Genomic DNA, 26,483 nt, shown 5'->3' on the forward strand with positions numbered 1-26,483 from the left:
TTCTGTACTGATCTCCACAAGCATGAATTTATTAATACATTTTGATTTGCTGAAGATGAAAGAATTTCATACATTTTGGTTATAAAATGTTTGTAATGTGTGCAAGAAGAGCATGGTATAAACATGGTATTAATGTGTCCACTGTGCCTTGTAGTGTGCCATAGTTTATGTGGAAGTAGGGTAAAGCTGACATACTGAAATGGTTCTCTAGGAATTGCTATGGTGCTTTTCTGGGAAAATCTGATTTGGATGAAGTCATGTGGATACCAGCCTTCATTATCTTCAGTATGAAGGTGAAGCTTTTGGAGACTTGATGTTCTGGTATTGCTGTTTCTTTTTGATTTAAGCAGTAGTTCAAACAAAGTTTATAGGAGGATCAAAACTCCGCTTGCTTGTCCAACTGATCTCGTCCTCTTGAACCGTGTCTGAAATTAATGTCTGCCTTTTACTGTATTCTCTTCTAAAATATGCAGCTTTATGGAACAAGTAGACAGGAATGTAAATGCTTCATATCAGGATGTTGCCAGTAAATTGGCAATACTGAACAGCTGATCAGTCACTTGAAGTCCTAGGATTCCCATAAAATATACTCTTACTAGATGAGAGGAAGACTGAATTCCAAATCCAAATTAAATGCTTGCTATTTTTGAAGTAATTGTGAATGACAGATAAAGACTCCCCCCACCCTCCCTTTAGTTCAATCTTGCTGATAAACTCTCTAAATACAGCATTCTATAATATCAAAAAAAAAAAAAAAAAAAAAATAGCATTTAGTGTTGTTGTCTGTATTTTCTTATTCACAAGAAAAGTAGAGCTAACCTTTATGTTCTTCACCACTGTTTGTCAAAGCATGTAGGAGGTTGTATGTTCATCTATTAAGTGCTATGCATGTGTAGTAACTGGCATGTTAATGCCTGCTGTTACGTTAAATGAGCTTTAATAGACTAATAACACAAGTAAACCATATCTTAAAACTGATACCGGATGTGGAAAAGGGAGGATAATTACCTATTCATTCATACTGCTGATGGCCTCTAGAAAATAAATGAAAAGAATTTAGGAGATTTTGAATACCATTAAATCAATATTGAATATATTTTGGTTCAGAACTTAGAGCAGCCTCCATGTGAGATCACACACAGTTTGAATTTAAATTAATCATTGACACTGGAAATGCAGAAAACATGCAAGCACCGATTATTTCAAGTTCTGTGGAGTCTGAAGAACATGTAAGAAAGTCACAGACAGCAATAGTTTTCCTATTTTTCTTAGAATTAAATTACAAAGCATGTCATTCTACAAGATACAGAGAATATGGCAAATACTGAAGTGAGGTGATAGGTCACTTGGTGATATATAATAGGAAGGAATGCAGAATGCACACTGCAAGAAATACAAGCTTGGGATAAAATAACTTTTGACAGTTTAATCTGACTGTGGTTTGAACCTGAACGTTGTCTGATTCACCTGCTTAACTTTCTTTTGTGTTACAGCTGGGGAAGTATGAGTTAAACTGACTTTTATGTCCTTCTCAGTTTGAAGTGTGGACGTTATAAAACATACAAGTCTTTTAACCCTGGTTTGCTCATACATTTTATTTCTGCTGTTTTGTGCATTTGCTTAGTTGGCCTTTTTTTTTATCTGACTTGTAGGTCTTTGAAGAAGAGCATCATATCTTGTACCTGGACCATGGTGGAGTTATCGTGGCTATCAAAGACACCTCCATCCCACTTAAAATACTCAAGTAATCCTACAATCAATTAGAGTAGAACTATTGTGTATTCAATGCCTCAGACAAAGTTCAGAGTTTAAGATGAACGCTTCAATGTAATCATGTATGAAATGCAAGTGGAGTCAATTTAATTTAACATTAATTAAGTTGACAGAATTCAGGTGGATGTTTTCTTAAAGATTACTTCATGGTGCTGTTGACATGACATAATGCATTAATTATAACAAGATTTTCTTGCATCAGCGTAGATCTTTTTAGTTTGCTTAAAAAGCTAGCCTGGAATTCTAAAGTACAAGCATGATTAGTACAGCATGGAACTCTAAAGTACAACCATGTTCAGTATGATTATTGTCTGCTACTTTTTTGTACCAGCAGTGCATGGCACTGATATTCTGCCTGTTGTGCATATGTGGCTTAGGTATCCAGTCAGAATATTACTTTCATACTGTAATAAAGCTCATTTTTCAGTAATAATCCCTACACTAATATGATCATGGCTGTACACTTAGTTTGCTGGAGTAAAAGCCATCATTAACCATCCGAGTACAAAAAAAGGAGGAAAAGTACACAAGACAAGAGAATTGGAGTCATAAGCTCTGGGTGCAGAGACTATTTGAAATGCATTTTGCTGATCATTCAGCACCTTTAAAAAAAAAAATTTAAAGGATAGTTATATCTGTGAGGGGCCATCATCATGGTGCCTGGAGTTATTGAACATCCCACGTGTTTTAGCAATTGAGCTGTTTTCCCTACTTATGTTTCAATGACCTCTGCTTAACAGGTCTCCAGCCTGGGGACTACTAGAAAGAATGGAGTGTAAATTACTGACTCTTAAACCTACAAAGTAGCAAGATTGTTTGTTTGGCAGAATTTGTTTTTTATTTGCCTTAGAATTTCCACTGTTGTTACAAATTTATTATACGCTTCCTAATAATGTAAGCCACTAGCACATTAATGAGATATACTACCCATGCAAACTGTCTTCTGGTGATTGTAAATCCATGGCTTTAGAGTTTATGAGATTTTTTTTTTTGAGTGTATGAATTCTGATTTATATAATACTTGTAAATGAAAACCATTTCTGCTTTTCAACAGGTTCAGCATAGATGAAGGCCAGACTTGGAGTACACATAATTTTACCAGCACTTCCGTCTTCGTAGATGGATTGCTAAGTGAACCTGGAGATGAAACACTGGTCATGACGTAGGTTTCTGTTTTCACCTGTTTTTTCAGGGCTCTCTCTCAACATGCACTTGAGCAGTTTTTAAATTGTGGATGTTTGAAATAGTCCTTGAGTAACTGCTTTTGCTTCCTGCAGTCACACAGGCCTGATCATATCCAAATAGTCCTACTACGCAGCTTGTCTTTGAAGTTACCTGAGTGCAATATTTCAGATTGTAAAGATGAAGAGTTCTGTTTGTGTGAGATTTCACATAGTTGCAACCAGAAGGTGTGGAATAGTAGGATTACAGATCTAAATCTGAGAAATATAGGTAAAAATAACTATAGCTTGCATTTTTTCTGTTTTCTACAGATTCTTAGGCAGACTTTAAAAGTGTTAAATATCAATCCTTTCTTGTGAAAATTGTCTTCACAGTGTAAACAACTATATTGTTGTCTTAATAACTGCATTACTGTATGAAACCAAACACTATGCTAACAAATACATGCTTTAATTCTGTGCAGTGGCTGAGGCATATGCTGCAAATAGAGTTTAAACAACCAGATTCTGCAACTCAAGCCCACATTTGTCTGTCTTTTTTTTTCCAAAGAGCTCAGGACAGCTGGATCTGAGCTGCAGGTTTTGCTCTGTCTCAGGATAAATGCTAATTGTTACAAGTGTCTGAGAGTAAAAAAACACCTGCCAATTAGAGAAAGGGACAGGCTGACTGCAGTAGTAAAGGGGAATTCAAGAAAAAAAATATTCCTGCACTCAGAGATGTGCAGGATGATATGCCCGCTCCTATCAGTTAGAACAGCTTGTGCAACACTTTATATTGGAGCTCAGTGTGCTCATGACACACTTTTTTCTCCTATGAATTAGAAACAGGACTGCCTTTAATGTGCACCAGTAGCATTTTTCCCCAAGGGAGGAAAAAAAAAAAGTGCTTAATGTACTTCTCAATGTACTTAAAAGTGTTGTGCCATGTTCACAATGTTATAGTGCACAGGGGTGACTTTGGCATACTGGTAGTCCATTCTTTCTTTCTCCACTATCCCATTCATTTCTCTTCCATTTTAACTTGTATGATCTGAGAAGAACAGCATTATTCCAGCATCTTACTCTTCTCTCAAGCACAGCTTTTTATGGTATAATATATTCCACACAGAGATACTTACAACTCTGAATGAAGGATTTCTACTGCCTTCATTGGAAGTTCAGGGATCAAAAGCTTATACTAAACTGTACTTACTGGCAGATAGAAAAGAATGTGATGACTATATGCTGTTTGATATTTTTTGTTGGTGGTGTTGGTTGTGGTTGTAGTATGTTTGTTTGTTTTGTTTTGTTTTTTGTTAAAAAACAGTGATTTTGTGAAAATATATTTAAATATCTGGATGAATAGCCAAAGACCTCATGTTAAAAAAACACAACACCTTTTTTGCAATCATCCATCTGAAATTAGGTTAGGGATTTCCTTCTACATTTCTAATTTGTATTAAAAAACAACAACAACATTATCTGGGAAAGGCGTAAAGGGACCCAGTAGCACTGTGTCTAAGAGATTTCCTGTTCTCCATCATGGTGACTGGGACACTGAAAGTCCCCTGCAAGACAGGTTATTAGAATTCTCTTCTGTCCTAACTTATCCAAAATGACGTGGTCTGGAAAGCTTACTGAAGCAACAGGGGAATATGAACATGGTTACCTCAAGTCTTCATTTCAGAAAGTTTTGTGTTTTCTCCAAAAAACAGAAAAAACAAATGTTGTTGACTTGTCAAAAGTTTTCAGAAAACTGAATTGTCATCTGCCAGTCGACATTAATCAAAATCATTCACCCACATCCCCTGCAGTATTCAAAATATGTACTGTCAAATGCCAAGGAAAATATATTTTATTCCATTGTGCTCTGCAATAGACCTAGTGAAGAGTTTTAGGAGTTTTAAGCAGTAAAGTATTCATACAGTTTAGGAAAATAATTCTGTGTAAATTCATTTTCTAAATGAAGAGCTCAAATCCACCATTTACTGCTAAACGAATAAGTAAGGTATGTTCAGATATTGTCTCAACTAATTGATATATGTTAAATTCATCAAAATAGTACACATTCTAGTAGATTTTACTTTGCTCTAAATTCTTTAAGAGTGAAATTTACTGAAACTCAATCTTACGTTTCACAACATACTATTTTTGTGGGAAAAAAAAAAGCAACATAATAACACTGGATTGAGTGATGGCCCAACTTAGTGGAAAAAGGAAGAATTGTGTGTTTCTGAAATATTGTTGTTCCTCTTCAAAGGATGTAGTTCATATAATGAAAGTTTCAAATCTGTAAAAATTATTTCTTAAGCACAATTCAGCTTCTGGAAGCATTACCCAAAACAGGTTATTGAGAATGCAATGTAAATCCAGTCAGCACAATAACCATGGTACTTCAGTTTTAGTAGGAGGTTACATAAAAGGCCTTCTTTTCTTTGTGTCAGGTAGAATCAAAATCTTCCTTATGGACAATTGTGGTTTTTTTTTTTTTTTTTTTTTTTAGGGATTTTTTCCTAAGATCTTGTGTAGAATAACCTTTATAACCTTTTACTGTAACCCTTAAAAAAGGGTGACTAAATAGTAGATAAAACCTCAATATGTAAGAAAGTAGCTGATTTCCCAAGGTGAGTTCTAGGTTTTATTTGCAGCCATCTGATTTCTTGTCTGAGTGCAATTTGAATAAGTGTTGCTCAGATATGTTTTGCTTTTAAAATGAAGGCATTACCTCCTCCTATTTAGGTGACCATACACTATTTACTCTGGCTCAGCCAGGTGAAATCTGAATGAAGAATTTCCAATCTGTAATAAATAAAAGAGCTCTGCTTTTTAAATATGTGAGTAGAAAAAAAAAAATATTAGCTAAAGAATTAATTATAAAATATAGTAAATTACACAGATTGATTTGATCTTTATCTAAGATGACATCAGAGATTTGATTGATGCAAAACTATGCTTTATAATGCCATATGTTTCTCCTTAAATTAATCTATTTTCTTCATAGTCCACCCTGTATTTACTTCTGCATAAGGCATCAGGCTAGGCATTAAATCTACATTTTTTTCCAAACGGGTTACAAGCTAAAAGATTGTTCTTGGACAGGATTTTACTGAATAGATGGAAAAAAATGTTGGAGGTAATTCACAAACATCACGAAGCCACTGAACCTTTGGATAAAATGGAAAGGCGCTCATCCTGCTCCTCCCCAGCACTTCTCAGAACCTACGCATTCATTTCCGTTCCTTTTCCCCAAAAGAGCTGAAACCAAGATGTTCTGGCATAAAAGAATGATTGGCAATTATTATTTTTGGGGGGCAGGGAACGTGAAAAAACATATTTTGGTTCAATTTCAACTAAAATTGTTTCCTCCCCTCATTTTTCACTTTGGCAGCTAAACCGGGGGAAGGGGAGGGGAAGAAAAAAAGAAAAGCTCTTCTTTTTAGTGCATTAAGTATATGCACGTGTTTGTAGTTAAAAGCACTTAAGTCATAAGTGTCTAAGCATATTTGCACATGCTATGTTGCGTACACAAGCACTGTTTATATGCAGTTGTTTTATGTAGGCAGGTGTCTATGTTTGCACATGGAAGCATTCATCACTTTTGTAGTTGCAATTTAGGAAGGCCATTGATAATGTGACCTCTGTTATGTTTTTTGGGGGAATTAGAAAAATATGCTGAATTATGATCTTGATGCATAACAGACTGCAGTTTGAATGTGACATCACTTTCATCCATTTTACTAGTATGATCCCACTCTACATTTTTTGTTGATTTTACAATGGTGTAAAGGAAGTGAAGACAACTGTTAGAAGGAAAGCATTTCTATACAAATTCATTTGTCACTTTTCAAAAACAACACTGTATACACAGTCATGGCTAACATATTCTTCTAGCCCATATCCCTGTGCAAATCTTTCATTAATAATGTCACCACTTCTGTGAGTTAAGAACACTACACGTTGGCAGTGGTTACACTAGAGATAAAGTGCATCCTCCCAGTGCCAGAACCTTACTTTACTCCCTCAACTTGATCATTTCTTTAGAGATTCTGGCATGGGGTGGCCATGTGTCTTGCTTTATATTCAAAGGCACTATAGTAATACGAACTACAACAGGCAAAACAACAAAATTATTGTGACCTTTATTTTACAACATTTGTTGTTTCAGTTATGTTGTCACAATCTATTGTAAAGATCAAAATGAAGCTAAGGAGTCTCAGCTCTTTGAGCTCATCATAAGCTGACAAAAAACTTCTACCAAAGAATTGCTTTTGTGAAAGGTACAGCTGAGAAAGTCGTTGCTGTGGTAATGTAAATGGCCTCTGATATCTACTGAACCATAAAGTGGATTAAGCATTCAATCTGCAATTTCAATTGTGTTATAAAAATAATCAAGGAGATGTGACAATTAGAAAAAATACTGTAATGGTACAGTAAATTCTCTGACAACTGTTGTTCCTACTAATATGATTTGCTACTGGAAAGGAAGCCTTAGCATTAGGAACAAAATCTAAATACCACTTTTTTAGCATAACTCTGTGACTAGTTCCATTTAAATACTTTCCAAGAGATAGACTGGGAATTATTAAAATAGGTAGCTAACACCTCTGAAAGTCCTATTTCCTTTCTTGGCTTGGTCACACACTCACTGTTCAATTTTGAGGTTAAGATCCAAAAATAATTTCTGGTACCTGCCTACATGTCAAATGCTTTGACATCTTTGCTTTGGTGCTGCCTGGAAGAAAGGTTTAAAATGCATTATCCAAGTTAGAGCCATTGACGTGACCTTCTCTATAGGTGATATGGGCACTCCTGATTCAAATCCTAGCTTTTATTCTGTTGATAGTTTTATACATTTGAAGGATCTCCCAGAAAACAAGAGGTCTTCTTCTACTCCCAGCTGGCATGTGAAGCTAGCAGTGTGTATCAGCAGGGACTGCGCAGACAAATTTTGTTACCTGGCAGCGTGCTATTTCAAACATCACAGATGATGACAAAGACGTACAGAGGAATGCAAAAGCTAATGCAGCACTTGGGAGATTAAAGCAGTATGTCTAGAATGAAAGAGGCATCTGATTTCAAACAAAAGTAGTTATGCATCACATAGTTGTCATCACTAGTCTTCAATACGAGTGGAAAACTTGGACAATTTAAGTTGCCATGTTAAACATCTGAATAAATTCCACATGTGCTGTCTTCACGACCTTGGTGCTGTAGTACAGCAGGATTACTTCCTCCACTCAGAGGTCTTTGATTGTTCTCAGATATTCAGCAGTAAAGCAAAAGTGTTGCAGGTTAAGGTACGCTGCTCCAAGTATTTGGTGGGTCTATCTGACATCAGGCTGCTCAGAGCCATTTCCTTTGTCCAGACTAATAGAACAGGGCTAACAGCTCAAAGATAAACCAATGTAATGTGAAAAAAAAGTTGCTTAAGGCATATATTAATTTATATGGCATTAGATCCATGGTATGGGACATGATAGACGAAATCCATCTGCTCTGGCAAAGAATGTGTTTTGATGCTGTGAAAACCTATGAACAAAATCTTGAAGAACACAGGAGAAAAGTAAAAGAGGAAGGCAAGGATGGTGAATATAAAGAGCTACTGTGACATTTGAGATGAACAGCATGGTGTGAAAATCTTGTTCATTTCTCCTGAATGAAGCCATGAAAGCTGAATTTTTGGAAGACTTCAGCACCAGCACCATCATAGCTTCAGTCAGGTGATTCTCTAATGACACAGACAGCGGGCAATGCAGCTATTACTGCTCCTGTAAACTAAGAATATCAATTGAATAGATGCCCTTTTCTATTGAATAGAAATATGAATTTACCGGAAGAGATTATCATTGCATATATTTTCTATTAAATTAGCTCTCCCTCATTATGAGCTTTATCAAGAACAGAAAAAAAAAAAAGGGGGGGGGGGGGAAGGAAAGAGGAAAGAAAAAGCAATCCTCCAGCAAATAGTTTAAATGAGTTAGCTTAAAAACTGCATTAAACTGTCTTAGCTATCAAATGATGCAATCAAATTTAAAAATGATGTGCTCATAAATGAACCAGGAACAAATGTAAAAAGTTGTTATGGTAACTGAAATACTGAAGTTAAAATTATGGATCCCAAATCCTTGCAAATAAAAGGAAATGAATTTCTAAGGTAATTGGAATTTCTTTCAAAAATTATGTATCACAGCATCATCTTTCATAGTTTAAGCAGAATTGATTTGATGACTTTCTAATGAAATATAATTATTCAAGAAGAATGTTTTAGTAGCTTATGAATTATTATATTCTTGATATTTGTCTTTTAATCATTGGTTACCCTTGTTGCACTGTATGAATTTTTTCCATTCATATCCATTTTATTGGATATATGTTTTGCACCTGAGCTATTAGATTATGGTTGCTGTTATGTATCACTTTATTGTAACTTACATTTTTCTCCAATCCATTGCATCCTACTTTAAAAATGCTCCCTCCCTCCCCCCTCCCATTTTTTTTACTTTGGAAAGACACTTTAAAAATAAAAATAAAAAAATAAATCCTAGTGATATTTGGTAATACATTTGAGTGGGCTCTTGTGACATGTCTGCAAAACACTCAATAAGGCAACAATTTTTATGTCAGCAACAGCATTAATAATCATAAGACCATGTTTTCAAAGTGTTTGCAAAGCTAGGTGCATGCAAATTGCTGGATTCCTTTGGAAATGTGTCCCAGGAAATTCAAAGCTGTATGCATGCAGTTTTCAAGGAGTTTGTGGTTATGATGAGACAATTCCTTGAATCTCAGGAATTTTACTTCACTGAGAGAATGGTTGAATCAGGTACTGTCTCTGTCAGAACGTGGTTTTTGGTGTATAGAATAAGAAGAAACATAATGGAAATAAGTTTTTGTTTGTTTGTTTGTTTGTTTGTTTTCTGCAAGAGGCTGAGCTACAAGAAAAAGGTTATTTCTGTATTTTCATAAAAGTCTTTAGAAGAGAGACTTAGGATTTGTGTAGTGAGACAGTATAGATATAGATTGCACATAGCATCTATATTGTTCTTGTGGAATTTTCATGATTTCTGTAGTAATTTCCATGATTTTTTAATTATTATTATTTTTTTAATTAAAAGATGTTGGACTGGGCAATATCTCCAAATGTTATCTTATCTCTATTGCCCATGTTTCACTAATATCTCACTTCTATGGGAGACAATAGAACCTCAGCAGCCTGTGAATAATTCTGTAGCTGTACCTTTTAAGTTATTAATTCTTGTTCTTCCTCCTTTGTGCCCTTCCTCCTTTATGCCCCTCCTCCAAGTCTTTTTGAAGACAGCTCTTCAACCTATAGAAAGACTCTGAAGACATTTTGTTGTTGTTTTTCTTTTTTTTTTTTTTTCAAGAGGAAAAAAAGAATTCTTTCCATATATCTTTATTGGTTACTTTTTCTAAGCAGCTTGTGAGTCATCCTTGCCCTTCTTCAAATCCATTTTTAGTTGATGTGTAAGTATGCGTATAACATCCAAAATCAGACACCATGTTCTTTCACAGGCTTCATCAGTGCCAAGTTTATCAAAATATTTACCTCCAGTTCTTCTGTTTTCCGGTTCTAAATACAACCTAGAATTAGTTTTTCTTCTTTTGCAGCAAAATTGTGTTCTTGATATAATTTACAAGTCTTTGCTTTGTTTTTTGAAAGTTATTCTCCATATCAGTTTTGTATCTTTGATTTCTCTATTTCTAGGAGTATTTTTTACACTTGGTTTTGGAGTATTTTATCATGCTGATTTTTGTGTTATCTACAGAAAAGTTTCTGTGTGTTTGTTCTTTGACCATGAAGGTGCTAATGAAAATATTAAATGTAGATCTATCATATCTTTGTAATACATATCTCAAAATGTCTTCCTCTTTGAATAACTACTTTCTGAAAATGTCTTTTTTTTTCCTAATTAGATATGCAATCCCATTCTCATTATGATTTTAACTGCACTGTTATTTACTGTTTTGGTTTTTTTTTTAAGTTCAGACAATGTCACCTAGAACTGTGTAACTGTTTTAACAAAGGTCAAAATATGCCACATTTACTACTTTCCTTTATCTACTAAGCCAGTTACCCTGTAAAAGAAGGAAATTACATTAGTTTGACATGATTTGTTTTTGACAAATCCATGGTGGCTGTTATCATTTTAATTATCTCCAAGGCGCTTATAAGTGGATAGCTTAATAATTTGTTTGGTATCTTTGTGGGTATCAAAATGAATTCTGTAACTCCGTGGGCTCTAGTTTTTTTCACATCAATTTTGTTTTGTTTTTGTTTATTGAGGGGAGTTTAGGGGAATCTGTGTTTTTGTTTTAAATATATAGGTGAAATATTCTCCTTTTTATAGTCATCTGGAATCAACCTCATCCACTGTAAGGTCTCAAACATACTTATTAATTGTCCAGAGATTGTGTTTCATGCTTTCAGGAGACTTTTGACTATATCCTGCTTTGAACTCAACCAGCCATCTCCTTCCTTCTCCCTTGACTCACCTACCTCAGATAGCTAACATGAATGAAGAAAATTTAATTTTCTTCAGTAGAAAATGTTTTCCTTAGGTCAGAAGTGAGGCTTTGAGAGGAATTGAATCCTTGCACTTCAATGTATTTGTTGATAAATGAGTTAATAAAAGAAATGTAGCTGTTTTGTAAATTTTTTTGGAGCCTGGAGAAGCATTCACTAAGGTAGGTAGCTGCAGAAAAACATGGTAGTCTGCCTTACTTTAGTACCTTGTGTGGAGAAAAAGAAAAAGATATTAAAAAAAAAAAAAAAAAGAAAAAAAAGAAACAGGTATTTAGCATGCAAAAGACACTTAATTTCTGTCAGCAAAGCCAGTCATATTGAACTAGGCATTGTGGAAAAAGCATGAGACCACCTAAGCAGTCAGTTTATTGCATATGTAAGTATAAGTGAATAAGAACATATGGTGACAGCAGCTCTCAGGATCCAGCTGAACCAGAAAAAGGAACCAAACCTGTAGGTCTCGATGCAAGACAGTTGTCCTGCTGAGAGAAGAGGGACCACACACCTATATTCACATACAGTCAGTGGACTGAGCCACAGTTTTTTTTGGTTTTGTGTATTGTTTCTACTTCTGAACCCCAGGGCGAAAAGGAGAGAGAGTAGATGATGCAAGTCCTTTAATTTCAGAACCTTACTATGAAAAGAGCAAAACACGCAAACTAAATGCTGATGTTTCTGTTTAAATAAGCACACTTCTGTTGGTGAAGTTTCCTGTGAGTGTGGACTGTTCAATCATGGGCAGTAATCTATCAATTATACCTACACCTCTGTGCTATGTCTGAAAAGCAAAGACACGGGGGGGAGGAGAAAAAAAAAAAAAAAAAAAAAAAAAGGAAGAAATCACTGTACATCTTTAGTCTCTGCAACTTTTTTTCAACCTCTGTGGTGGACTTCAGACCTCTACATCTATCTACCATGGAAGAGGCTTAGATGTTGCCTCTGTTGCCAAGAATTCACCATTTCCTCGCTTCTGCTCTACCCTAGCTCCTCTTTGAACCTGGTATTCAGGACAAGAGAAATGAGTGTAAACAGCAGAATGCTTTTAGCAAAACTATACCATTCCTGCTCTGTCTGGACTTGGGCAAAACAGAGGACAAAACAAAAGGAATGAATTAGTTTGGAGAATGCTACTAAAGCTTGGAATATGAACTCTGTGCAGTACGAGCTGCACAGGAATTGTTGGCTTCAGAATCAACCTTAAATTCCTTGGCAAGTAAGACACGTAAACCTAATACAAACCACAAATACATTTGACTTTTGCCCAGATAGAGTCTTTATCCTTTCTAATTTGTTGCTGAATGTCATACTTGCCCATTTTGTTTTGGAAATAAATATTCTGGCTTTGAAAACGTTGGCTGCTTTGGCAGTGAAACCATGTTTTTAAAGCTGTGAGATTTCCAGTTTTTTTTCAAAGAGAAATCTACAGTTTATGACTGTTTTTTGTTTGAGATTGGACTATCTGAAATGAAGAGGAGAGTCAGAATTCTCCAGCACAATGTGTATGTTCAGTCTATTCCTTAGAAAAGAATACAATTTCATGATGCTGCTGTGAGTTTGAACCATAGTAATATTGCCATCTGAAATCTGTAAAAATTAAAAAGAAATAAAAAGTTAAGAAGTTGCACCATCATCATAAGGACTTAGTGACAGAGTTGGAACCTGAATCCAGCATTCCTAAGTTCTGATCCCTGATCAGAAAGGTCAAAATTCCAGGTCAAAATCAGAGGTTGTTTCATGTAACGAGATAATAGACAAAAATATTGGGTTCCAAATTAGAAAAGGTGGTGTATTTCCATTTAAACTCCTGGACAGTTTGCTGGAGGGGGGGGGAATCTCTGATCCAGGAGCTATATTTTTTCTTAGTAAACTTCTGTATACAATTGACTACTATTTTCTAACTGGACATATTGTATGTGAAGATGAGTAAAAGTAGAAGAAAAAACATAAGGGACTTTTTAGTAGGGAACCATGACCATGGAAAGCAGAAGATAAAACTGGAATCTCAGATGCAAGGTGTTTCTTACCTTCAAGATTTTATGTTTGATCTTTTTGTTTAGAGTCTTTGGACACATTAGTTACCGTTCAGATTGGGAACTTGTGAAGGTGGACTTCAGGCCATCCTTCCCCAGGGAGTGTACTGATGATGACTATGAATCCTGGGATCTCACAAATCTACAGGTATGCACTGTTAAATGCCATAACTTTTATGTATCTGAAAGATCCGTGTACTGCTGTGTGCTAGGAAAATATTTCCTAATAGAATTTGGATGACACTTCACAAGCTTTAATCTCCTTAGGCTGGTATTTTGTTGATGTTAAAATTGTTTAAAAAGGGGGAGGATTTTGTGTTCCCTTTAGTTGTGTGAACTGTATTCTGGGAAAAGTGGAAATATATGTGGTGGTCTGCCATAATAATAGGTGGTCCTAATGGATTACGAACCATTACCATAAACTAAAATCTGTATTATTGATTGAAGCAATTTCAACATGTAGTCATATGTTCTGCCAACTTCTTGACCACATGCTGTATTCATATATAAATTGCCACATGTAAAGTCCATTCCAGACATAATTTAGGATCTCAGTAGACTGATCCTGTAATAGAGTCCAGTTATTTGGGGCAATACCATTTCTGCAGAAATGCATTAAGTTTGTGCTTATCCTAGTGCTCTGGCCAATTCCATTTTGGGGAAGCTACATTCTCTATGTAATGTATTGATTAAACAGACTAATGTGAAGAGTTTTGCATTAAATAGGAATTAGTCATATTTATTCTTACTCATTCTAATTATTGTGTTTGTTTCTTCCTAAATATTTGTTCTCTTGCTCTGCATGTTTCTTTTTCTTATTTCTTGTTTCTTTTTTGTATACTGCTTTGTGTTAGTACAGTTCTCCAACTTTCACTTGTTTCTCATGCATATTTTTGTTGTTCTTCTTTGAAATTGCTGTGTATTTTGAAAGGATGTAATACACGACTGAGCCTAAACAGTAACATTTTCTTGGGATATTGACATTTAAATGTCTTTCAGAAAATAAAAGCTACTAAAATGACTCTGATAGAGCACTTACAGCTGCCCTATTACGAGTAGAGTGTTAGATTCAGATGGTCTTAATTCTACCTGTGAACATGTGCCTGGTGCTTCCTGTTGACTGCCTACACGAGATATGGTCATTTAGATAGAACTTCAGCCATCTGAATCAAGACTGATTTTTTTAAATGCACTTTTGTATGCTTGTGCCTGGATTATGCACACATGAAACGTGGGTTAAACTGCACTTGAATTTTCATGCATATCTTTGGATTTGTGCCCGGAAATATGGTGTATGTTACAACCCTGTAATGTCCCAGTAATGGATGTGAAAGCTTTGTATACTTACACATTTGAATTGAATTGAATTGTGTTGTGTTTTTGTTTTGATTTTTTTTTTCCTTCTTAGAGTCTGTTATCCTACAGTCTCAAGTTCAAAATACATTGATCACATTTTTATAGTCTCCTCATAGATAATTTGCTGTAGATTGCTCTAGAAATTGATGACTTGATACCAGTGTCCAGTCTTGGCAATAAGACCAGCCTTTCTCATGACAACTTAAGATCACATCTGCATGGTGTAGGTTATTCTGTGCAGTAAGTCTGGTGCTTTGATGTCCAGGGCGATCGATGCATCATGGGTCAGCAGAGGAGCTTTCGGAAGAGGAAAATTTCATCATGGTGCATTAAAGGGAGAAGTTTCACGTCAGCTCTCACATCCAAAGTCTGTGAATGCACGAGCTCTGATTTCTTATGGTGAGTCTGCCTGTGGACCTTCAGATTTACCACTAGAGAAATGTTACATAGAGTTGGAGGGGTTTATTTTCCTCCTTTTGCACCTCCCCCTGCATAGCTGTGTGCAAACAACCAAGAAACAATGCAAAACATAGAATAACAGGGTGCTTTTGCATCTGCTTTTGTTTAAAAACGTTGCCATGCTTTAAGTATTTGTCTCATGAATCCTGATGTCTGTTGATCAAGACTTCAAAATGACGATTGGATTGATTTGTAGGGCAAGCAAACCTGTTCCATTTACAAATTAAGCAAACAACAGAAGAAATGTGTTGGTCCAAGTGGCAAGGAATACCTTTTAAAAATCTAAGCTACCAAGAGAGTTAATTTTTCAGAACTGACAAAGTAATTGCAACCAGTTTTGCCCCCATGGGTACACAACTCCTGTTATAAAACTACAATTAAAACAGAACTACCTTCATAAAGTTATGTGTCCAGCTATCAGGAGATAATATTAAACAAATCTCCCTTGCTGTTAAAGTAATTGCATCTATCTCAAATTAGATTAGTGAATAAAGTGGGGATAGTAATGTGTTTGGTGTTGATGTTTTTCAGTGATTATGGATTTGAGCGCTCTGCATCTCTAAAGTCACAGTCTAGCAAGTGTTTCGCTGACTTTTGGTTTAACCCAGAAGCACCTCCCGAAGACTGTGTGCTGGGGCAGGCATACACCAGCAGCACTGGGTAAGTTGATTTTGTATTTGACTGGCTTGCAAGAGTCCAGGCTTCCACAGTGGAGGAGTGGTGTTAAGGAAAAGTAAATGGCACAAACTGAAAAAAATAATAAATAAAATAAATAAATAAATGCAAGTGGTAAACTGCGCTGGCTGACTTATAGCTTGTGCAGAAGCTTCCTACAGACTAATGAAAGATAAATGTTACTTTAAACATTCGCAGCAGTTCAAAAACTAATTTGAGAAGAGGGGGAGCTGTCTTGTTTCTTTTCTTTTTTTTTTCCTAGTAACTGCAGGGACAGCTAATAAGCATTGCTATACTTCTGATACAAATGCCTATTCAAAGCTTTTTCTTTTAGCCCCCAGACCAATTTTCAGGCTGAATCCAATTAATTTACTCCAAGGAATAAGTAACATCTCACAGAACTTTCCACTGTCTCTCACGTCCATAGGGATAAGGAGCTGTACAGAGAACGGATTATTTTCATGACCATATGGGACACTCAGAATCAAAGAAAAGCTTTAGTAACTGTAAACAATATCACACAGAATGTACACTACAATGTATTCTGACGTCTGTGCTGAGAATAACTTGCAGCTGGCATCTATTCTGGCTTATCATAACATCATCTCTGTCGGTTGTGGAGATGAGAACCAAATGATCAAATGTCAAATCTGGCAATAGAATCATGGTCTCTGTGTATATTTGCCTTACTGAGGAAAATGATGCCTTTTGGGTTGTGGCTGACAGCTGTGATATGCAGAGTTTGAATTCAGAAGAATGAAATCTGACTCCAGTTTTAAAGGATGTTTAAAAAATAATGTACCTGAGTGAAACTGATCTGTAAATACTTACTGTACACTTCCAAGTTTTTCTTTATTAACTCCTGAAAGGCATTAGCTTTTTACCCTTTTATATTGTTTTGTGAAATAAATGCTGCAAGTGTTCAAAGAAATGCGTAGATTTGAGAGGAGTAGATAAGCATAGATAAGAAATTACTTTGACATATGTTTAGTGGTTTAATTTCTTCCTGATCTTTGGGATTTTAACCAACCACATGTAATGCACAAGTAGAATGGGATAGGATAGAGGCTTGAGTTTGACAATAAATTTGAACAGAAAAACGCTGGAGCCAAGATCTCGAGCACTGAAGACTGATGAGAGCTAGGAAGGGGCATGGCAGAGAGGACAGGAGAATACTCTGTTGATAGCAAATCAACAGAGGCATGGCCAATAGATCGAGGGAGAGAATTGTCCCCTTCTACTCTGCCCTTGTGAGGCCCCACTTGGAGTGCTGCATCCAGATATGGGGCCCCCAGCACACGAAAAGGTGTGGACCTGTTAAAGCAGGTCCAGAGGAGGACCCTGAAGATGATCAGAGAGCTGAAGTGCCTCGCCTATGAAGAAAGGCTGAGAGATCTGGGGATGTTCAGCCTGGAGAAGAGAAGGTTTCAGGGAGACCTCATTGCACCCTTTTAGTACTTAAAGGAGGTTTATAGGAGAGATGGAGAACAACTTTTTACATGGATACATAGTGATAGGATAAAGGGGAAAGATTTTAAACTAAAAGAGGGGAGATTTAGATTATAGGTTAGGAAGAAATTCTTCACTCAGAAGGTGGTGAGACACTGGAACAGGTCGCCCTGTTGCTTCAGAGAAGCTGTGGATGCCACATCCCTGGAGGTGTTCAAGGCCAGGCTGGATGGGTGGGTCCCTGGGCAACCTCATCTAGTGGGTGGCATCCCTGCCCATGGCAGGGACTTAGAACTAGATGGTCTTTAAGGTCCCTTCCAATCTGAGCCATTCTGTGATTCTATGATCTTGGAGGGCTGATCACATATGTTTCTAAATTTGAAAGGACAGACTCTTCCATTGCATACAAATGAAATCCTGATCATGCTTCACTCTGTTTTTCCAACAGCTTTCACTCAGTAGAGCCATGTCCCCGAGAATTTTTTTTTGCATCACAAGTTGTTTTTTTATCATCTGCAATCTTGTCTGTTTATGAACCCAAGCAATATTCATTAGCTACTGCCACATTCAGTGCTTCTGATGGTGTTCTGCTCACCTCCAATTCACTGTGCTCGCTGCTTACTGTTTTTGCAGGTACAGGAAAGTTGTTTCTAATGTGTGTGAAGGTGGCATAGACCTGCAGCAGAACTTAGCACAGCATATGTGTCCACTGATTGCTCCCAAGGGACTTCAGATCAGCATCAGAGGAGAAAGCCTGGCTGTTAAGCCTGGGGAAGACATCACCTTCATTGTCAGACAAGAGCAGGTAGTAATGAACATTGGCTTTATGAAAGTTTCCTTGCTATTTTTAGGGTTTATTTCTCTCCTAGTTGCTTTACTGCTGAATGAGATTAATTTGTGCTTGAAACAAATATGGATGACTTTCTAAATATTGAAACTTCTGTTTCCAAGTGAATCAGGCAATCCTGTAAACTCAGTGAACCACAAAGTTTTGCCCAGAGAAGGGGATTTGTCTCCTCAGCAGCATGTTCAGACATTATTCCTTAAAGGCATCAGCTTCTTGGAAAATCAAAGGAACTAAATTACCAAAATCTTCTTGAACTGAAAATTTCATCTGCTATATCAGAGAAGAACAGAAATGCAGAGAACCTTTAATATTTTGGCTTAAGTGCTTTTGAGAATCTGCCTTTCAGTAAGGAATCAGGCAAAGCTGTACAGAAATCAGCAAATAGCACAACATAAATATGTTTATTATGTATTAGTTATGTTGACAAAGGTCTGTGCCCCTCCCCCCCCCCCCTTTTTTTTTTCTTTTTATTGAAAGAGACAATGCCCTGATACCCTGAGGCCCTGACTAAAGGCAAAGAGTAATTTTCAGATGTGGTGTTTGCCCTGGGTATGTTTTTTAATGCTTGTGGGTTTTTGTTTTGTTTTGTTTTTTGTTTTTTGGTTTTTTTTTGGTATTAGATTCTAACTGTTATGCTCAGGTTACAGGAGTATTTCCTGCCTAACCCCAACTGTTTGTAGAACTTCACATATTTTGGCAAATCTGTGTGATATAAGTCAAGCACTTGGGATTTATTTCTCTCAGAGAATCAGAAGAGTTATGTGCAGGATACAGTGCTGCCTAACCCATCACAAGTTGTGGTTCCAAAAGCTTGCAGAGCAGTAACAGTTGCATGGCAAGTTGTGCTTCCTTCTCTTTTCTCTAACTTGCTTTGAAGTGTTTACTGGAAGACTAAAGCATTTGGTTGTAATTTGGAATCTAATGATTTTGATTGACAATTTCACTTTCCCCTCCCCAACCCCCCCCCCCCCCCCCCCCCCCCCCCCCAATGAAACGTTCTGAAGCTTTCATGAATCTCTGCTGGCAATAGGTAAAAATTAACACAACTGTTCAAAAGTCTTCCAAAGTCAGAGATCTTGAAGGGAATCCCTTGCTGTGTTTCCTCAAGCCTTTGCTCAGTACACAGAACGGGAATGGAGATTTAGAAGAAATGTAACAGTTTGCTGCCCCCTATGGTTAACAATATTTATACTCAAAAGTCCTGAGCATTGCTTAGGATTTAATACATACATTAAAGTCTAATGAGAATTCTTAACAATTGGTGAGTTTAAAAAGAAACTACAGTAAGATAAACCAAAACATACCGCTTTCTCGCCCTGCTGAACAACATTAATTTACTGTTTTATGTGAAGGCATGCTACTAGATGTGGGAATGCCAGGCATCAGGGAGTAAAGAAAGCAGGACGTGTATGTTTGGGCAGTTTGCAAGTGACCTTAGAAATAATAATTTACTTTTATATTACATTTTATTTTATATTATATATAAAATTTTTATACTATCAATTATTTCTTCCAAATTCTGTTGGCTATTTGTATGAATAATTAATGCATCAATCGAAACCCATCAGTTTCGTGTGGAAACGAAATTCCTAATTCTGGTATTAGGGGAACTAGGCTGAATTTTCTCTATGTGATTATATTTTTTTGCCTGTCCACTGCTCTGTCTTTCCTGGTCAGGGAAGCAGAAATGCCCTGGTATTTTGGAGACAGCACTCCCACCTTTATACTAGGGAAGATATTAGAATAACACATTGAGAAAAACTTATATCCACTGGCTTTTAACATTGGTTTCTGTTTCACCTGGAGAAAATATGCATGTATACTTGTTAGCATAAGAAAGAGCTAACAAGAACTCTCTGCAAGTTAATGTCATCTAAATGGATTCCACTTACTGGCACATTGCTGGCAAGAAGACATGTCTTTTTGCTTTAATAATACATTATCTCCACTGCTAAATTCTACCCATCTGTTGTCAAAATAAAGATGCTATTTTGGAAAAAAAAAAAATAATTCACAGTGAAGAAGCTTTCAAGGTCCTTTGTATGTGTTGAAATATGGTGTTAGGTGTTTGATAACCCTACAGGTTCCTTATTATGAGTATTCTTTTACATGATAAGCAATGCTCTTTCATCTGATAAAACATGGAAGAAAATCAACCAAACTGCAAAATAATAAAAGGAGAAAGAATAGTCTGTTTTCCTTCCCTTTGTAATACAAGCATTTGAAAGTTTTAGACTTTGTTGCCTCCTTTGATTTTACATTACTGTTGCTATTTGGTATTAGATTTTGATGTAAAACTATTTCAGAAAATGGCTTATGGGGAAGTGAAGTGTTTTTTGAATACTTCAGAAGATGTTGATCCTTCTCTGGTCTAATTGCCGTTCAGGTCACATTACTAGTGTATGTATTCCTTTCCTGGAGGCATTGATGATTTTTAAACCAACACTGTGTTTTTACAATATGAAGGATTTTCTATGAAGCCTGGTCCAACAACCTGTTTTAACTGCATGACTGTGATGGCAGTGTGCTGTGAGATGCAGGAAGGAGCATGTTGCTGAAGATAGAGGAGAAAAGGCAACTCATTAAGACACTGCTGCCAGTAGCATTAAGACAGTGTTGCTGCTCACAGCTAAAATGAATTTTCCTTTGATTCCATCCATATGGCCAGTCCACGTAGCACAGGCCTGACTTCTCTCATGAGCAGCCACACCATGACAACATGAGTGATGGGCATATATTTGTCCTTTGACAACAGTATCAGTCATTGCAGTATTTTAGGCCTAAGTTTAGGAAGACTGTGTCGTTTAAAGGAGCACTTAACGGAAGTGCAATGAATTGTAAATTATGTGAGATGCTTAACATGACAGAAGTATTTGGCTAGTCTTTTAAAGTCTTTACCAAACTCAGCTCAATGCTCTGCTTCATTAAACATGCATCTAATTTTTCAGTAGAGCATGCTAGTTCTAGACAAGCCGAGAGCTCTGTGTAATGCAGTACAACTCTGAAGAAGGTATCAGCTTGAATTCTGGAGGCCATAAAGTTGACACTTGGAGAGTATGGTTAGAAGGTGCTGTGAAAATGGTCTAGCCCACTTAATTTTGCTTTATTATTGCATATGCTAGAAGTTTACGGTCAATCAGTTACTATGAGCCACTGGATAAGCTGTAATTTGCAAACAAGAAGAGCATAACACAAGAATTTAGGGTTGTCTTGCACCATTATATTAATTAATGTCCAGATACACTAAGATAGGATTGATGGTTTCTGTGTCATACAACTGGGCCGAGTGGTCTGGAGTGTTTTGTTTTAAGGTAGTGCCTTACTGCAGAAAGTTAGCATACAGCATTTATTGCTCTAAAATCTTTGCAATGAGTTCAGTGGTTTTACTGTAGCTGCTGCAATTGAGTCAAAACATCTGGCTGGGGCTGGAAATACTGTGATTCAGGAAATGGTTAGAATAATGCGTCTTGTCTATTTAGGTTCTGATCATTTTAAATATTTTTATATATTCTCCTTTTAGGGTGACATATTGAATACCAAGTACCAGGTAGATCTTGGTGATGGCTTTAAGGCAATATATGTGAACCTCACAATGACTGGAGAACCCATTCATCACCGCTACGAGAATCCTGGGATTTACCGTGTCTTGGTGAAGGCTGAAAATGTTGCTGGGCACGATGAGGCTGTGGTGTTCATCCAAGTGAACCGTAAGTTACATTTTTATTTTTACTTTTACTCTTCTGCATACAAACCTTGTGACAACTATGAAGTAGTTAAGAATTACTAGTCACAATTAGGAAAAAATACATATTTTTTCAATAACCTCATGCAATCTTCCATTGCTGTATGTTATTACTGTAGAGGCTTGTAAACATAATGTATAATGAGGTCAGAGTTAGTTTTGTTTAGATTTAGAAGAAGGATGGTGTATTAATATTTTAAATAGCAAGCATTCCTCAGTTCAAATCTCAGGTTTGAACCCTCTTCCTAACTCAAGACCCTATTGTCAGTCTTAGCAGCTAAAATTTAGCACTTCAAGCTATGTCTTTTTAGGAGATTTTAGGTGCTGTATGAAGCAAGTGAACAGACATATTGAGAAAAGTATGATCTCTTGTACAGTTTTAACAAAGTACAAGTTGATGGAAGGATCAAAATCTTAACATTTCTAAAAGTCAGGTTGCTTATTAGAGTCCTTGAATCTAGTTTTAGATCATTAATTTTCACAAAGTTTTAAAGTGTTACTTGAATTTAATTTCATATTGGCAGGCAGTATTACTTGACTCAAATCTGTCTCCCTCTCTTCTTAATTAAGATCTAAAAAAAAGCATTTAATAGATTCAGAAGAAAAGACTAGCATGGCACAGGGAGTATCATGCACCATCACAGGCTTAATGTACCTCAGTCACCTCATAATTGAAATGAAGAAGGAAACTCATAACTGGAACTGAATTTTCCTCTTACTTCAAGATTCAAGACAGCCATTGCTTTGTCTGTTTTCAGATGTGTCAAAACTTCAGAAACAAGTAACATCAAAGGAAAAGATATATTCATTTTGTATTCTCCAGGTGTCTGTTTCCACTGGTGGGAACAGTGTCTTCCATCCTAATCCCAAAGCAACAGAAAGCAATGGAACCACATACAAGGCTGTGCACAAATCCTTGTGTTTTATGTCCGTCTTTCTGGTGGGATGCTGCTATATCTGCATTTTGCTCTTCAGAATCTGAGTCCAGCATTTCCAGTTGTGCTTTGATTAACAGACGGAGCCCAATCCATTAATGCTAATGTCCAATCTCCTATTAAGATCAAATGGAAATGGTCAAAATCTAATTCTCCATCTCTGTTTCATTATCTGTTTATTCATTGTTTGTTTTTTTTAAAACATTTGACAACTCCAGAGAGCTCAGATAAATTTCTTAGTTTTACCTTTATTTTTTAGGAGTTTATGCATGTTGAGAAGTAGATTAAATACAGAAGTCTCTAAGTAGAAGCACAGTTGGTAGATCTTTAAAAGCAATGAACACCAAAAACTATGTGTAACATCTTCTCTCCCCGGAGAATATCTTCTAATTGTTCAGAAGATGACAAATGGTAACAAGCCCTGATAGAAAGCTGAACAATTGCTTTCTCAAAATGTGGTTCTGATTTGACCTACATCTGGATAAACAGTAAAAATAAAAGATGTCAATTGTGTTTTATGCAGTGGTTTTACAAATTGCAGTAGCCTGAGGTATTTTCTCAAGAATAAAATGGCAGGGTCTTTAAGAGGAATTTGGTACTGAAGTACAGAGTCAGTGGAGTACTAAAAGCAGACTTGGTTATTTCTGAACTCATCTTGAGCTTCTCTGCGGATGTTACAAATGATCCAGAAGATACATGGACGCATGTTACCCAGCATGCTTGAGTAAACACTTCACATGGGATTTACAGTGTTTATTTTTTAAAGTAAATTATGAGATTTGAGGAAACTAGTTGGAAAAAAAATAATATGATATTTCTAAATTTTAGAGAAACAATAACAGCTGCTCAGGGCCAGTTTTTGTTGTGGAATATCAAGAAAGCAGAAATGTCCAGAGTCCTTCTTTCACTCTATTTCCATCTGATGTATTCACAGAGAAATTTTATGAGGGGCAAATGAAATATTTTTAAATCCCATGAAGCTCTGTTGGTATGAAATGCCATGGGGCATAATAATATAGGGCAAATATATAAAATTTGGCTTGTGATTTGTGTTTTCTGATCCTGATGACAAAATCTACAACTTGGTAATAAACTGTAAGATAAATTAGAACAAGTCTGATAGTATACATGTCAATAGATAACGCAGAATAAAAAGAACTCAGGAAGAAGTAGACATGCATTTTCTTCTTCATGACATGAAACCAGAGTCACTATAGTGTGTGATAAGCTTGGTGATATATATATTTTGCAGGGGAGGGGAGGGGTGGTAGTGGTAGTGGTAGAAAATGACATGGAAATGATATGACAGCCTGGAAAAGTGCACTGAAATTATAGTTCGGTTAAATGGTTAAACAGAAATAATATAAGTCAACTTCATTCCTAATTACGAACATTAGAAAGTGCTATGAAGCTTGTTCAAATGCATTACAGAATGATATGACTGAGAAGAACAGGACTTGCAGTAATTATTAGCTCTTTCCTGTATAGAAATGGCAAACTCATGATTCAAGGGCCAAACAACTTCCCCTATAAACAAAATTTTGAAAAAGACAGTAATCTTCTTCAGGAGCAAAGCCATATTTCAAAAAGATCAGTTTCCTCTGTAAGAATGGAAATATATGGCAAAATCAAACAGTGATGCAGATTCTCTCCAGAATGTATTTTGCATCATCAGAAAGAAAACCTGTTTTCTAGGAGGAGAAGATTTAATTGGAATTCCTACAGTTTCTGAATTTTCCTCAAGACACCAGCAACAGAATGAGCATCTTAATTCAGCTTTGGTAAAAAAAACTACTGAAGAAACCTTTTGTTTAAACATCCAGAATGAATTGAACTTGAATTCAGGTAGATAGTTAAAGAGTCCTCAGTGAAAATTCAGAATGAAAGTAGAGCCTTAAGTTTGGATGAAGCAGCACAAACTCAGGTTGAAGTGAGGTGGAAAAGGAGAATGTGCACAGTCTAAACAACTTGCTCTCTCAGAGAAATTCAATGCACTGACTGAATTGATTGAAAGTGAATGGGAAGTGACTTCAGTTAATGAAAGAGAGTAGGAGAAAGGCCTTAAACCAATGTTAATTACCTTTAAGTTTGAAATGATGAGATGAAAGACCTTGTGTGAATGAAAAGATACTTAAAGTAGAACAAAAATGGATGTATTAGTATTCACTCTGGGTAATTAATGCATTTTTTTTTACTACACAGCGTTTTTGTATCCTGAACAGATTGTGCAGCTTAAGGTAGTTTAAGCATTGGTTGCAGGAAGAACGGCTGAAAACACGACAGACACTAGTATGGTCAGATCATGCTCTCCTTTATTACCCGAATAGCCTGACTTTTATAGCAAACTTAACAGGGGCGGATAGTGTCTCACACAAGATTATTGGTCAAAAGCACTCGGACAAATAACTGCAAGAAAAATACCCCACCTGCAAGAAAACAACCCCCTTGTGATTAGCAGTCACGTAGATCCTTGAAGCCAGCTGCTGGCAACAATATTTTTCTAAATTCCTCAATTGGGCAATGTGGGAACACTGTCATGGGAACTTCTCATAGTCATCCTGGTAGCTTGGTTTGCTCAGCTGCAGCAAGTCATAGCCTCCTTGCTGTTTCAAAAATCCCTCAACAAGCATTTCTTAAGTTAAGAAATTATAGTTGTAACATTATAATGTATATACATAGAAATTATAACCAGATATTCTGAAAAATATACACTCAGAGACAAAGATATAATTTCAAAATTTCAATTGTACTTCAAAGGAAAATATGCCATTAAGATGAATTTATCTGATTTTATCTTAATGATGTGTTTCTTATATAGAAACACAGAATGGTTTGGGTTGGAAGGGAACTTAAAGATCACCCAGTTCCAACCACCCTGCCATGGGCAGGGACACCTTCCACCAGACCAGACTGCCCAAAGCCCCATCCAGCCTTGAACACCTCCAGGGATGGGGGCATCCACAGCTTCTCTGGGCAACCTGTTCCAGTGCCTCACAACCCTCTGAGTGAAGAATTCCTCCTAACATCTAAACCAAATCTCCCCTCTTTTAGTTTGAAATGGTTCACCTTGTCCTGTCATTATCTGCCTGAGCAAAAAGTTGTTCTCCATCTTTTTTATAAGCCCCCTTTAAGTATTGAAAAGCTGCAGTGAGGTCTCCCTGGAACATTCTCTCCTTCAGGCTGAACATCCCCAGATATCTCAACCTTTCTTCATAGGAGAGGTGTTCCATCTCTCTTTATATACCTTCTATATAAATAATAATGCATACAGAATTTGTAGAAAAAATAATCTGAAAGGGACAAACATTCAAAAAGCACACAGTGCACAGAGGTTATCTGTCTTGATTTGCAAATAAATGCTCCCCTGGTGTACCCACTATTTTAAAGCAGGCATTAATGAGAGCTTATGTGTGGTGAGCCTAACAGCTGATATTTTATAATGCAAATGAATACTCAGCAACATTTTTATTCAGTTTTCTGCTTTTCACTTTGCAGTTTGAAAGATTTGTTAG

The 26,483-nt window shown here is 36.4% G+C and overlaps 1 protein-coding gene across 6 annotated transcripts in view; it reads left to right on the plus strand.

Annotated features, from left to right (window-relative positions):
- Positions 1-26,483, plus strand: part of SORCS2 (sortilin related VPS10 domain containing receptor 2) — a 543,664-nt gene that overhangs the window by 491,759 nt on the left and 25,422 nt on the right. For all 6 annotated transcript variants that reach the window (XM_032186612.1, XM_032186614.1, XM_032186611.1 and 3 more), the window contains exons 13-19: positions 1,653-1,744; positions 2,828-2,935; positions 13,536-13,656; positions 15,130-15,263; positions 15,855-15,983; positions 18,081-18,252; positions 21,815-22,001. In XM_032186612.1, coding sequence (XP_032042503.1) covers positions 1,653-1,744; positions 2,828-2,935; positions 13,536-13,656; positions 15,130-15,263; positions 15,855-15,983; positions 18,081-18,252; positions 21,815-22,001 — 943 coding nt within the window. The remainder of the gene's footprint in view (positions 1-1,652; positions 1,745-2,827; positions 2,936-13,535; positions 13,657-15,129; positions 15,264-15,854; positions 15,984-18,080; positions 18,253-21,814; positions 22,002-26,483) is intronic.

Source organism: Aythya fuligula, chromosome 4, assembly GCF_009819795.1.
Source record: "Aythya fuligula isolate bAytFul2 chromosome 4, bAytFul2.pri, whole genome shotgun sequence".
In the NCBI taxonomy this organism is placed as follows: Eukaryota; Metazoa; Chordata; class Aves; order Anseriformes; family Anatidae; genus Aythya; species Aythya fuligula.